The sequence below is a fragment of the Halichoerus grypus genome, chromosome 4 (genome assembly GCF_964656455.1).
Source record: "Halichoerus grypus chromosome 4, mHalGry1.hap1.1, whole genome shotgun sequence".
NCBI lineage: Eukaryota > Metazoa > Chordata > Mammalia > Carnivora > Phocidae > Halichoerus > Halichoerus grypus.
The window spans coordinates 71110620-71125246 of record NC_135715.1 but is presented as its reverse complement, the minus strand read 5'-3'; the positions used below and the strand labels follow the sequence as shown (position 1 = coordinate 71125246).

Below are 14627 nucleotides of genomic sequence, written 5' to 3'. Positions count from 1 at the left end.
ACGTGCCCAATTTTCTGATCCAACATGGGGGTGAGACAGGGAAATAACATTAGAAGAATGTGTTTGTCCTTTAAACACACATACAAGAATCTTCACGGCCTCGTTATTCGTAAACAAGAAGCAACCCAAATGTGCACCAACAGTAGAATGGATTTTTAATTGCAGTATGTTCGTACAACACAGATGCTCTGCGTCCTGCTGCCAGGAGCTAGCGATGGGGAAATGATCTGGAAAGAAAACACGTATGAACCAGGCTCTGTACAGGAGGCTCGGCTCCTTACGTTCCATGGCTTTCCTTTCCTCTCACTTTTCTCCAGTTTTGCTTAACTCAATTTTAGAATATGATGTTCTCAAAATAAGATTTCAAGGCAATAATAGCACTCAGGGCCATTTGTTTCCTATTTTTAGATATGCTTTCCTAGGCAGCTGTGCTCATGGGTCCCGGCCCCTAAGTGTGATGGGTGACCTGACTACACAGCCCCGAGCGCAGACTGAGGACCTCTGAGCAGCTCTCTCCACCTCCAGAGGGCAGAGGTCTTTCCCTGCAGTGAGGTTGAGGACTACAAGGAAAAGACGAGCAGATACTCTTGCCTGATGGCACGAGATTCACAGCTGGGGTGGGAGAATGGCCCCTCAGGGGCAAGGGGGACAGGGAGACGGGAGTAAAAAGACTCCAAAGTCTCTCGAGAGGCTGCACAAGTAGCCTGGACCCTTTAATAATATCAATGTCCTGAAAGACAAAAACCACAGGGGATTCCCCTGCGAGAAAGAAGACTAAAGTGATGTGACAAATGAGATATGTGATACTCGAGTGGACCCTAGATTGGGGCGGGGGGCAGCTTAAAGGGTGTTATTGGGACAATTGTGGAAATTTCAATATTGGCTGTATTATAAGTAATATACTTTAAATCAGTTAAATTTCCTGAATATGAAAGGAATTTCCTGAATATTTCTTAGAAAATAGGTGCTACAGGATTTCGGGGTAAAGAGACACGAGATCTGCACTTCCAAAGGACTCAGGACTCACCCCCAAATCTTTGTTTCTTTGTATTCCATGTACCTATTTCTCTCTATGGTTATATAGAGAGAAAGCCCATGTGGCAAAACGGTAACAAATGATGGTTATGTTGACGAAGGATATATGGGTTTTCACTGACCGTTTTTGCAACTTTTCTGTAGGTTTGGAATTTTTCAAATACCAAATTGGGGAAATTTTTGAAATTTGCATTCTTCATATAGTCAAGCATTTGACATTTTCTTACTAATTTCTTTATTCTTTATTTTTATCTATTTATGTATTTTTTGAGAGAGAGAGGGGCAGAAGGAGAGGGAGAGAGAGAGAATCTCAAGCAGACTCCAAGCACAGCATGGAGCCTGACGAGGGGCTCAACCCCAGAACCCCAAGATCATAACCTGAGCTGAAATCAAGAGTTGGACGCTTAACCGACTGAGCCACCCAGGTGCCCCCTCTTAGGAATTTCTTGTATTGGTTTATGTGTCGAAATGTTTGAAATTGCCTACATGTCCATAATTAGGTGACTGGGTGAGGTGCAGGAAGCTCAGAGGTGGCCTCTACATCCCTAGTGCCCTGTGTGTGTGTTTCCTGGTGCGAGGTCCGTGTGTGTTAAATATTTCTTAGTTTTTATGGAGGTCTAACTTATATCCGGAAATTACATACAGTCAAGTACATAAACCTTAAGTGAATAGCGTGATTAATTTTTACCTGTGTATGCGTGCCCTTGTAACCATTTCAAGATACAGAACGTTTTCAGCACCGCTGAAGACCCCCTCATTCTCTCTCCTAGTTAATAGCACCCCTTCCCAGCAAAGGGTGACATTATTCGGGCTCTGTCACCATAGACTAGCTTTGCCTGTTTATGAACTTTATTTAAATGAGCTCATACAGTATGTATTCCTTCATGTCTGGCTTCTTCCTTTAATAATGTTGCATGCAGCATAACAGTGGTTTGTTGTTTTATGCTGCTTAGTGATATTCCCTTGTAGGAATATTCCGTAATTTGAAAATCCATTCTACTGTTGATGGACACTTGGGTTGCTTCTTGTTTATGAATAAAGTGGCTATAAAGATTCTTGTACATGTATTTTATGGACAAACACATTCTTTTCTGTTGGGTATTTATCCAGGGGTAGAATTTCTAGGTCACAAGATGGTCATATTTTTAGCTTTGGTAGCTACTACAAAACAGTTTTGTACAACAGTTGTTCTAAATTACATTCTCACCAAGAATATATGAGCATTGCTTCAAAACCTTGCCAACACTTGGTACTGTCATTCCTTTTAATTTTAGCCATTCTGGTGAGGGTGTAGTGCTATTCCATTGTAATTTTAACATTATACATTAAATGCATACATGAAAATGATATGCCTATAAAATGGAGTATTATTACATAGCTACCAACAAATGTGTTTTCAAAGAAGATTTAATATTCTGGGGATATACTTATGTTAAAGAAGAAAAATAATATATAAACTTGGTACATAGTCTGTTGTTTTTATTTTAATAAACTGTACATACTAAGGAGGACTAGAAGAAATTCACCAAGATACTCTAGTAGTTGGCTCTGGATGATTGGATTGGTTTCTTTTTCCTCATACTTTTCTGTAGTCATGAGATGTTCTACAATGAGCAAATACTAATTTTAGAAACAAAAGAGAACAACAAAGAATATTTTCAAGAATAGTCTCTGCTTCAGAAAGTGAACCTCGATGTTCAAAAAATAAACTACACTTCTCTGGGCCTGCTCTGTCACCTGTCACATGAGCCCACATCAGGACCCTAGAATGGTGCTTGTCACCAAGCGAGCACTCAGTCAATGGCCACTTTCAAAAACACAGTACTTCTAGGACTGCAGGGGAGGTAGTACCCTCAAGGGAAGGTTCGAAAATGAAAGAGAACTTCCAGGTTGTAGCAATATGGCAGATTTCTGCTGGATCCTGACAGGGTTTCTGGAATGAGGAGAGGAAATAGGGCACACGGGGATTGGGGATTGCGGTGAGGACACCGAGAGGGCTGTCTGGGCCTCCTTGTGGGGGTGAGCATGTGCGAGGGTCAGCAGGAGGGAGGGGGTCTGGGGCCCCCCTCCACTCCTGACAACAGGACAGGAGCGGCCGAGCCTGTGTTCCCTAGAATCGGGAAACGTGAGTGGTCTGGGTTCTGGGGGCTTGAGCCCACGGGAGCTGGCACCTGATTCCTGCCTCCACCAGCTCACTGGGCTTCCAATCCCACTCGAACTGTACTTACTCCCAGCCCTCCACTGCGCTCCCTTGTATTCTTGCTATTTAAGTGGTCCTGTTTTGGGTCACCGGCAGAAATTGAGGCGACTCCTCCAAGCCACAAGTGTGCAGCCTTGATTTGGCTGACGTGAGAGGCCCAGGCATCGATATTAAAAATACATATATATAAAAAATTCCCTCGGTGATTCTAAGGTGCAGCCAGGGTTGACAACCAGTGGTGTATCCCTGCTTTGTTCTTTTTTTTTTTCTCGAACACAGCAAACACGTACTTTTTATTTTCTGTCAACTCCAGCTCATTCCAGGCCTTTCTGACACGATGTGCAGGGGTGTTGGGACACTTACTATCCCCATCTTTGATTTATATGTCCAAACTCTCATTTTCTGCTTGTGCCTTTTAAAAAATTACGATTGGGGAGCTGGCCTGGGGCCATGATGGTGTTTTTAGAGGTCCCGGTTTTCCTTCACCATCAGGATAATTTGCGACTAGTCAGAGATTTATTTCTGAGAGATGTGAACACAGAATCATCAAGTTTCTTTCTCATCTTTTTGCAAGCTAATTTCATAAAGTTGGAGTATGGGTTGTAGCATTCCCTTCTATGTATCATCAGGGATGTCTTTGAGTGGAAGTGGGGCAAAACCCCAATAAATGTATGAGATGGCCTCTCAAGTCTAGAGCGTGGGCTCCACACTGGGCAAACCCCGCAGCTCTGCCATGTCCTCAAGGGCCCGGTGTTTTTCTCTCTTTCTGCTCTGCGACCTCAGGGTGCCGGCTTTGCCCTCCAGGCCACAGTGGCTTTAGTCAGGACATCCAGACAGAATGATGTCCAGAGGCAAAAGTCTCTTGTAAGGTCACCTTGAGCGTGAGAACTTTCCCCAGAAACTCCATCAGCAGAGTTCCCGTTAAGTTTCATTTGCCGGGATTGGTCCCATGCCCGCTCCCGAACCCATCACACCAAAGGGAATGGGGCTTTTTAAGCCCTGGTAATGGGCGAAAGGCACACTTGCCTGAGCCACACTGCGGGGGAGGGGGTGGAGGGGAGGGGCAAATAGCGTAACAACATCCGAGCCCAGCAAGAGGGGAGTGTGCTGGAGAAGCACTGCACTGCCTGCCTTCCCTACTTTGGTCATCACAGAAATCTACGAGGGCACGGCTATGCGATGGCATTACCGGCAAGGCAAGAGCCAACAGAGTGTCTTAGCGAGTAAGAACTCCAGGGAGGTCCTGCTCCATGGGCACAGTAGCCAGCTGGCCTCGGTGGTTCGAGGCAGAATCAGAAATCAGTTGCCCGAATCTGAAGTATTGGCCCTTATTTTTGTCTCTGCCCCCCATCATCAGACACTCCTCACCCCCTTCACCGCTCACGTCTGTGAAGTTCCACGTATGTGTCTTCTTGACATAGTGCTGCTTCCCACCTTACTAGACCTACCTCTTTTGGACAATGTCTATGTGTACTTTTACCTCTGGGTCAACAAATCCCATTGCAAATTTTGACAGAGTTATGTCCTTGTGTTAGTATGTCCAGTCCTGTGCTTACTGTCCAAGCTCTGGAACCTGGCATCCCTAGCTGAAGCCATGTCTCATCGGTGAATTACTGGGTCCTCTACATTTCCTCTAATGTAAGGCTTATTTTTAAGATCTCCCCACTTCTTGTCGTTTTAGAAGTCTCTGAACATAGAATCGTCCATGTCTTTTCTGACATTTTTGTAAGCTATTTTTGTAAAGTTTAGAGTACATGTTGATGCCTAGCACTTAATTTTTGACAAAGACTTTTAACAGTTTTGCCAGTTTGTCATAGAAGTTTTGGGACAAAACAGTGCTCTAAATATTTTAAAATAATGCTTATGAGCCTGCAAAATAGGTATGATTCTTATTCTATATATGAAAAAATTGAAGCCCACAGATTAAATAACTTGTTCAAAGTAACCAGCTTGAAGCCAGGCCGGACTCCAAAGTCCAGATATTCTCATGGTATTCTGAAATCTGAGGACTGAATATCCGTCAAATGGACTGTTAAAATGATCAGAGTTTAAAAGGTGCCTCCGAGAAATGTGAGGGGAAAGTGGCAAATTAGTGGCAGTCATTAAGCGATGTCCCCAGAGGACACTGAGATGCGGGGAGGGGGGGCGGTGGGGGTGGGGGCTGAGACAGCCAGGCTCCAGATTGCTGGGAAAATTATCAGACAACTGAGAACTGAATAACCACCCCCGCTCCACACTGTATTGTTATATGGAATGTCTGGACAGTCTAAAAGCAGCACCAGTTGGAACCTTAAGGTTCCAGGACCACTCAGGGTCAGTCACTCCTCCCCTCCAGATTCTGTCCCCTCCTTGTGTTATTTGAATAAAGTTTCTCTTAATACACTGTAGACTTCTCTCACACCAAAATATGACTCAAGAAATGTAAAAAATAAAAATGAGATAATGAATAATGTTTGAACACGCAATAACCATACTTTACACCCAGGTAGATTCTCACGACTCGAAAACAAATCACTTCAAAGCTACTTTAAGAAACGTGTGTGTGTTTACCTCTCACTGGCTGCATCATAGGAGAGACTGACACTCCCTTTGCTCCGTTGTTGATTGCCTAGGTCTGCACTGTATTCTTTTTTTTTTTTTTAAAGATTTTATTTCAGACAGAGAGAGAGAGAGAGAGAGAGAGCACGAGTGGGGGAGGGGGAGAGGGAGACGCAGGCTCCTGGCTGAGCAGGGAACCCAACGTGGTGCTCGATCCCAGGACCCCGGGACCATGCCCTGAGCCGAAGGCAGACACCCAACTGACTGAGCCACCCAGGCGCCCCTATTCTGTATTTCTTTAAAGTTGTGATTTTGAAAAAGAGGCCGAACATACAAAATAATATTAAAGGATGAACATTTGACATCATTGTCAAAGACCACCAAATAAGTGAAAGTTTTTCATGTTCTAGTGCTGGTTTAAACTTGACTCTCCAAGGATTACATGTTTCTCACTTAATTTTGCTGGTGAGCTCTTCCGGAAGCCATGCCCCCCCCCCAAGTCTGTAAATGAGCTTCATGGGTGTTACAGTCTTGGGAAGAAAGCGCACCAGAAGGCTGGGGGAGAGGGGGCACAGTGGTCACCTGCTGCCATAGCCAAGAAGCCCACTGCCCCCAGGCCAGGGAGACCATGCTTAGACAGCAGCCAGAGGCCTGCAGTTCTCTTCCAGCCATAATTCTAGGTTATGTACTCTTCTCTCAAGCCCTCCTCCCACCCACTTAGTGTTCAGCTAACAAGCGACTGTATTACAAAATGGTAATGGAAAAAACCTGAAGACATGCCCGTGACAATGACCAGTAAGGATGGTGTGAAGGCATGCTAAATTGTGATTGATCATTTCTCTTTGATTTTGTTAAAATGAAAGAATAAAGGCTGATGCAGTGTGATTTTACTGGAAAATGTAATAAAATAAATTAAAGGGAATAAAAGAGAAAAGCAGTAGAGACAAAGAACAGGGAAATACACCAAAATTACAAATAGAAGTCATTTAAAAGAAGAAAATATCCTACAGCAGATGAAGAAAGTTTTAATTTCTTTTCACATTAAACATTGTTTACCACAATCAGCTAACAGAAATTACTGCAACATTGGTCAAGATGACATAAAACTAAGGATAAATGTTTGTTATGAGAAAACCTCATTTAATGTGACTGGCGATGTTAGATACCCTATTTTTCATGACAGGATTTAAGATACAACCTATCTTGAACAGAAAGCAAATAATTCAGATCAAGGAGACATGCTGAGATTTTAATAAAGAAGAAAAGCTTTGCCTTGTCCAGAACACTTAACAAAGTCTAGGATAATTTAGGTAAAAGAGGTGAATCAGACACCAAGCGCTGGGCAGGATCACAGGCCCACAAGTCAGGCTTTATTTACATTACCGGATCTATGCAGCCTTTACCTCTCGGTAAGTGAGCTGTTATTTTTGGCAGAGGGATCTTCAATAGTAGCCTTGGATATGACTAATCATATTTTAACCTCAGGCAGTCCAAGGAACTATTTTCAAAGGGATAGTTGAGTATTTTCATGGATATACTATTAAGGCATCTCAATTTTTGGTGTTTTCAGTATATAATTTTACTGCTTTTTTTTTTCCACTTTGCACAACAATGTTATCAGGAATTAAGTGACACAATTCCTTCTCTACTAATGAACCGGTTTATCCATTTTGCAAACTTAAAATTGAGGTCTTGTAAAAGTTTAGGAAATTTATAACATGGGAACACACAGAAAAATATATTGAAAACCAACAGAGAATTATTTTTTAAACAATCATAAAAATTCAATCATAATTAACTGATAGTCTAACTTTGGAAAGACAGAAGAGTAATTAGAATTAAAATAGGTATTAAAAATAATTACCAGTAGTTTGTTTTACAAAAGAAGAACAGAGCCATAAATGGCTTAATTGCCCAATTAAGTAACTATCAGATTCCTCTTTAGTCAACACTAGGAATTCACATTTGAGCTAGTCAACAAAGCATATAAATATTTAGCATCTGAATACAACATTTTAGTGATGACAGAGACTGCATAATGCTGTCCAGTGTTGCTCTGGGCACTAATTAACCAGGTTAAATATCAAAGATACACGGTGAATACTCTGAAACCAACAATAGAATATTAAACAAATTTCTTAAAGATTCAGAAACAAAAGTAGAAAACAAATTTTAACATGGATGAGACGGTGCTTAAACAATAATCGACTTAATCAAGACCTTTAAAATTACCACTGAAATGCACTATGATATTTTTTAGTTTACAGAAAGAATAAGTACAGGTTGCAGAAAGAAAATCTTTAGTGCTATTTACATTCGGTTTAAAACTCTGCTCTATACAAATTTAATTCTGATCAGTATGAACAATATTTTCGTAGATCTACTGCATATAAAGCCTCTTCATCAAAGCATTGACAATGAACAAAATAACCTGATTACCTTTAGACAAAGCTGACCATCTGAAACCATTTACACTGAATGTTTTTAAGGGCCACGGACACTTACTATTTAAGTACAGAACATAATGTCAGCCTGCAACTTCATTTTTATAAAGGCTAAAGTTATTTATATGGAATACTGTTCTATATACTACACGCCAATCTATATTTAAGTTCTATAGTTAGGTATTTTATAAGTTTTTTATTAAATATATTCTACACATATTTGTAATTTCATCCAGGAAGAATTTCTTCCCAGTGAAAAAATATAAAATCTTTAATATTTTTACAGGTTTAGATGAAACTAGCTCATGCTTTAGTGCTGTGCAAATTATTTTAGCATATCAATTTTTAAATTATTGGTACAAAACAAAAGAATGGCATCCTTATTCATGTAGTATGCCTTAAAAGTCAACTTTTGATTTTAATACAATTGCAAGCACTAATACCAAATGCAAACTACATAAAGAAACAAAGAGAATGGATTTAAAATTTAAATGGAGAATTATTTAAATTTTAAGAATTCATCTGAACTCTAATGAATGAGTGTGACACTGGACACAGTTACAGATGAGCAATAATTATGGAAAAATTCAATTTGCTGATCTTCAAATACATAAAACTGATGAGTAAATGAGGTTTTCTATTATCTCTGCACGGCAATGCAAGTCTACGAGTATGGAGTTGACCCTCCCACGTTAAGGCTAGGAAGCGCGCCCGCACCCCTGTTGTGCTGTGTGGACAAGCACTCGGTGACCGCGTGACTGAGGGGTGCGTGTGTGAAAGGAAAAGAAATTTGTTTCATCAGCTCTCCGCTGAGTGCTTTAAACAACAGGCACATTTTGTTTTCTCGTTTGTTGCAGCGAAAATAGTCACACTCGGTTTTGTATTCTGTGCCAGGGCAGCCCCCATGGCTGACTCTGATAGAATTCACCCAACATTTCAGTTTCTTTTCCATTTTTCCCTCTCCAGTTGGCCCACTAATTAACTTCATTAATTGCTGGGTGTTTTCCAGTGTGGAATATTGTATTTCTGAGCATTTCTAGTGCCATAAACCATGCTGTAAATTCTGCTGATGAAGAAAATAATGTCAATCTTTTTTAGTGCAAACTATATTTGGAACATTTGATTTGTTAGTTCTGGTGATGAATATTTCTGTGGTAGCAGAATGGCTTCCGCTAGGAAAGAGAACTTAACTCTGCCCCCGGAGATTGACAGCATTCAAAAACCAATATATTTTAAAACTGCTCAACTTAAAGACACTAGAAATAAAAAAATCGTAGTGAAAAATGTTCTTGGTTCTTTTTACTCTGATGCGAGAAGATGACAGTGTTCATGAGATTATTCAGTTCCGTGGATTTACAGGCAGGCTCTTCCTAAGGGTTTCTGAAGCAATGCTGGGTCTCTTCTGTCCCAGCAGCATGAAAGACAAAGACCACATCACAGCACACCTGGCAGACAGTGTTTACAGGATTACACAACAATTACTCTCTCCAGTCTTTTCGCGATTCCTCTGACCTGGAGAAAATGCAGAAAAGCCTGGTTTATAAAAATCCTCAAATGGGGGGGGTGGCATCCAAACATTACAAGAATTTTTTTTTAATGTTTGCAATTTTTTTAATTAAAAAGCTATAATTATAATTATAGCCTGTTTTAATCACAGCCCGTTTCCAGGATGTCTGGTTATTTGCTTAACAAGCTCTGTTCATAAACAATGAAAACTTCCTTTCCCTCAGAAGGTCCAAAAACACAGAACCGTTTTTGAGTGCCTGTCTCCGTGGCTTGAGTGAGAAGCCTCTGCAGGCTGTGGCTTACCTTGAGAATTGGGCTCTGGCAATGTCTCTCTGGCCACCAAATGCATCACCGTTGTTTTGCCAAAAGGAAGTTTTAATGCTATGGGAAAAGCAGAAGATAGTCTGTTAAATATATACTGACCTACTGAAATCACTAATCAGAATTGAAACCATTTAAAGAATTGATTGCTTTTTGTAGGACCTCCTCAAAAGACTGAATTTCTGACCAGTTAGAGCATCTCTTACAAAATGAAATTAGGTTAATATTATCACAGAAACAAGTCAGGAAATTATTCTGCCCAGCTATGGCCCTTAGTCTGACACCAATAACCATACTGTTGAAGGAAGGGGACAAGAGAAAATAGATAATTAATTAACATTGGAGATAACCTTCAGAGGAGAAAAGGAACTAAAAAAAGTTTTTGAGAATACCTTTTCTAGATTAGGGAAAAGTTTAGATTAAGAGATATTTGTTTCTGAATCTAATTATCAGTCTAATATGCAGTCACCTAATAAAATTACTGCATTGAACAGGCCACTATAATGTAGAAAAAGAACAAACAACAAACTTAATTTTAAATATTTATTCTCAACCCTATATTATTCAATGAAAAAATAATTTTCTTTAAAAGGTTACTTTAAGAGAATCACTATCTTGGCATTATTAATAATTACTGTTTTCTAATCAGGTCTTAATTTAAAAGGCTTTTCTCATTCATAATAAAAAATTTTATTATGAAATATTTCAGACGTAGAATCATACAACACACACCATGTATCCATGAATCACTTAAGCAAATATAGACATTAAGTTTCATGGTAAATCTGTTATTCTGTGTATAAAATTAGAAGCAGCCAGTATATCTAACTTATAAAGTTATTTCCATAGCTGAGGTTTAGTTCCGACATCCAGAACTACTTTCTCTTCACTAACTACAAACTTAAGGCAGGCTTAAGATCATTACTTAGCAAGTATGATCCTCCTGCTACCTGCTTTTTAAATCTTGCCCCATAGGATGATGGTTAACATGTAGTCCTAAATATCTTCAATATTATTCATATTTCATGTAATCAAGGTGAGTTTCCATCTTACTTAAAGTTGGCCAGCCATTATTTGTTCTATTCTCTTAACTTCTCAAGTTCAAATGAAGTATGATGGCCCGTAAATACATGCTCTGATGAAATAAGAGGGCTTTTTCTGGATAATCTCCTAGGGCTGATTTAACATTAAAATGCAAATAAAACTTTGTATTATAAAATTTTTCATTAAATGTACTGGGAAAGACTGACTGAACTTAAGGTTGCATATCACTCTCCTATCATCTCCTGGACTCCAGTAAGCCGGATCCGGGTTGAAAATCACATCTCCACTACTTGCCAATATGAGATGAGGCATGAGCGAGTCATTTACCTGCTCCCCCGGCCTCAGTTTCCTCTACCCAAATAGAGACAGGAATTCTATCACCTGCCCTTTACAGCTGTATTGACTAAATGAAACAATCCAAGGAAAGTGCTTAGTCCAGGGCTTGGCACAAAGAAAACATGCAGTAAATATTACCCTCATCACCATCACCATCATTTTGAGAAAGCAAGGAAGATAGATCTCAGAAAACAGGTAAGTGAATGGAGCTGTACATTTAGAGAAGTGTGGACAGGCCTGGAAAGCTGCTGAGTGGCTTACCATTTGAAGCTAGGGATTATTATTTTCTTTCTCCATTTGAATTTTAACTGGAAATAGGAGATATGGATGCTAACAGTATCAAAGAAGGGAAAAGAAGAAGGATACAAGAATTTAAAAGGCTTTCTCTTTCCTTCACTGTGGAGGCTTCTGCTTTCTATGATGACTCTGTACAATATCTAGAACAGTTTTCTTTTAAAGATTTTATTTATTCATTTGAGAGAGAGAGAGAAACAGCAAGAGAGAGTAGGAGTTGGGGGGGAGGGGCAGAGGGAGAAGGGGAGAAGCAGACTTCCTGCTGAGCAGGGACCCCTACGCTGGGCTGGATCCCAGAACCCTGGGATCATGACCTGAGCAGAAGGCAGATGCTTTACCGACTGAGCCACCCAGGCGCCCCCAGAACAGGAGTTTTCAACCTCACATAAAAATCACCCAGGATTTCAATTCAGTATTAGACGGGGAGATGGGGAAAAAGGGAGGGGAAAAGAAAAGGGGAAGGGGAGGGAGGGAGGAAGAAACAGAAGGAGGGAGAGAGGGAGGGAGGGAGACAGTGAAAGCTCTCCTCCAACTAGCCAGCACGCAGAAATCTGCATTTCAAAATAAGTACCCCAGTTGATTCCTGATTGAATGCCAGTCTCCACCACATTTTGGGAAAGAATGAACTGCAATGTATTGAGTGTCAAACTTGTAACTGATCTTCTTTATCCTTAGTAAGACTGTTACCACACCTGTTCTTTAGTAGACTGAAATTCTATGGAACTAAAAAGTTAGATCTCAAAAAAAGGGGATTCAGGGCTACGTTTTAAGAAACTTGGTAACAAAAAAATTAAACCTGAAACTTAACTGGAACCACAAAATCGTAAGAGTGGCAAAGAATGCCCAGGTCTCCTGGTTTAACTAAACATCCACAAAATGACTGAACCCCACCCATGGCTGTACCTACTGCTTGTATGTAACCAATAAAAAGGATTTCACTCTTTTTCCTCAGTGGTCTATTCTTTCTTTAGGCAGCTTCACATGCTCAAATAAATTCTTTCTTGTATTGAATAGTAATCTGTCTGCTTTTAATTCCCAGCTGTTGGTCCTAAGTCTAATTCAAGGTTATACAGAGCAAGTCCCAAGCCATGCAAAGCTAGCCTGCGCCTTTCTCCATACTAGCCATTCAAGTATTTGAAGATAGTCTACCATGACCCTGTGTACTGTCTCCTTTATTATTCACATTCAAGAACACAGGGAAACTAAAGAAAAATTGTGACCAAAAAACCACATAGTTGAATGTTATTCAACCTTTATCAAACACCCAGATATATTGATCAATTTTGTTGTTAGGTTTAGAGAAAAAAGACTATATTTAAACAAAAATATTAAAGTAGATCACTTAATTTTAAGCCTACAAATATCTAATTATCAGAATATATTTGAAATGCAGGTACTAAAAACAAAACAAACCCTGCTGATGGCAGAGAAGGTACCCCATAAGGGGGCACTATTGAGCTACATTTCTCCAATCACATATAAAGAGCAGTGATACCAAAGAAGTGTTTGTTCTAAGTGCTGTGAATATATAATTTAACCCTCTTAATCTAGGAGGTAGGCACTATTGTTAGCCCATTTTATCACAGAGGAAAATTAAGTAACTTCCCCAAGATTACACAGCAGGAAGCAGCGGAGCCAGGATACAACTAGGATAACTGGGTTCTAAATCTGCTCTTTTAATCCTCACACTACAAGGTCTCTCTAACATAACATTTACCTTCGTTCTTGCACGACGGGCAATTATAAGAGTCAAACTGAAAACCAATTATCATAAACTTCGCCTACTCTGTGTGTCTGGCTTTAACTTAAAAATATTACATCGAATTTATATTATCCAGAAGTACAATAAAATTACATTTACAAAATAATAGGTATGGATTCCTACATCTAATGAGATAGAGTTTATTTCATAAGGGAGTAAACACTTATCACAGTGCTAAAATGAAATTTAACAGAATGCAAAATGTAAAGAAGTTGAGTTACCAAAACAGGCAGAATTCATGAGTTTGAAATAATTTTTGTAAAATCAGCCAACAGCATTGAAACAAACAAATGAATGCCGCTGCCATGAGACAGACATTAAATCCCATTACAAAGGTGACTATTACCTCCTAATGTGACATTTCCATGCAGAAATCGCCCTTGATAAATAAGTCGTAGAATATTTGGACTGCTGACCTGCTCTTCTTCCCAGTCTGAAAAGAAGCAGTGAACTTGTTAGGTGTATTTCAAGACAGAATTAAGGTATTACTGCATTGTTTATAGTCCTGAAGTTTAAAGATTAAGATGAATGAGTTGGGAAAAATCTACTAGGTAAAGAAAAATGTCATTTGAAAATTAATTACTATTACCAGCAATTAACAGAGAATATTATAATGTTCCAATATTTGTACCTGCTAAAATATATATTTGAAGCTAGAGACAATAAGTTTAACAAAGATTTTGATATACTGATACAGAGAATAACAAAAAAATTATACCTCAATAAAACTGGAGAACACAAATTTTAAAAATAACAAAAAAATTAACAATGTTTACTTTTGGATAACACTGATTTATACTTTGTCTTCTGAAGCCAAATGATAAACATTATAGAAGACACAACTTTAAGTTCACTTTACCCAAAATATTCAGAAGAAGAAACTTGAAAATAACATATATTAGAAGGTACTACACAAATGTGATAGGAAAGTACATAAAGAAAATAAAAAAACTGGTGAGTAGGATGGGTAGCAGAATATTTCATTTTGTGTACAACTTATGTTATAGTGAAATATGGAATACTATTCTGTTAAAATAATGATTTAAGGACACTGATAATGTGATAGGGTACAGGGTTAGTGATTTCACTAGCTGGTAGATACAATCATTTAAGCTCTGATTGTGACAAAGATTTAAGAATTCCATTA

At 39.3% G+C, this 14627-nt stretch overlaps 1 protein-coding gene across 1 annotated transcript in view; it reads right to left on the bottom strand.

Annotated features, from left to right (window-relative positions):
* Positions 1 to 6778: 6778 nt before the first annotated feature.
* The window catches only part of UBL3 (ubiquitin like 3), a 66481-nt gene continuing 58632 nt past the window's right edge, over positions 6779 to 14627 (bottom strand). The window contains exons 3-5 of the mRNA XM_036080404.2: positions 13827 to 13913; positions 10027 to 10104; positions 6779 to 9729 (exon numbers count right to left, since the gene is read on the bottom strand). Of these exons, the coding sequence (XP_035936297.1) occupies positions 9677 to 9729; positions 10027 to 10104; positions 13827 to 13913 (218 nt within the window). The 3' untranslated portion in view covers positions 6779 to 9676. The remainder of the gene's footprint in view (positions 9730 to 10026; positions 10105 to 13826; positions 13914 to 14627) is intronic.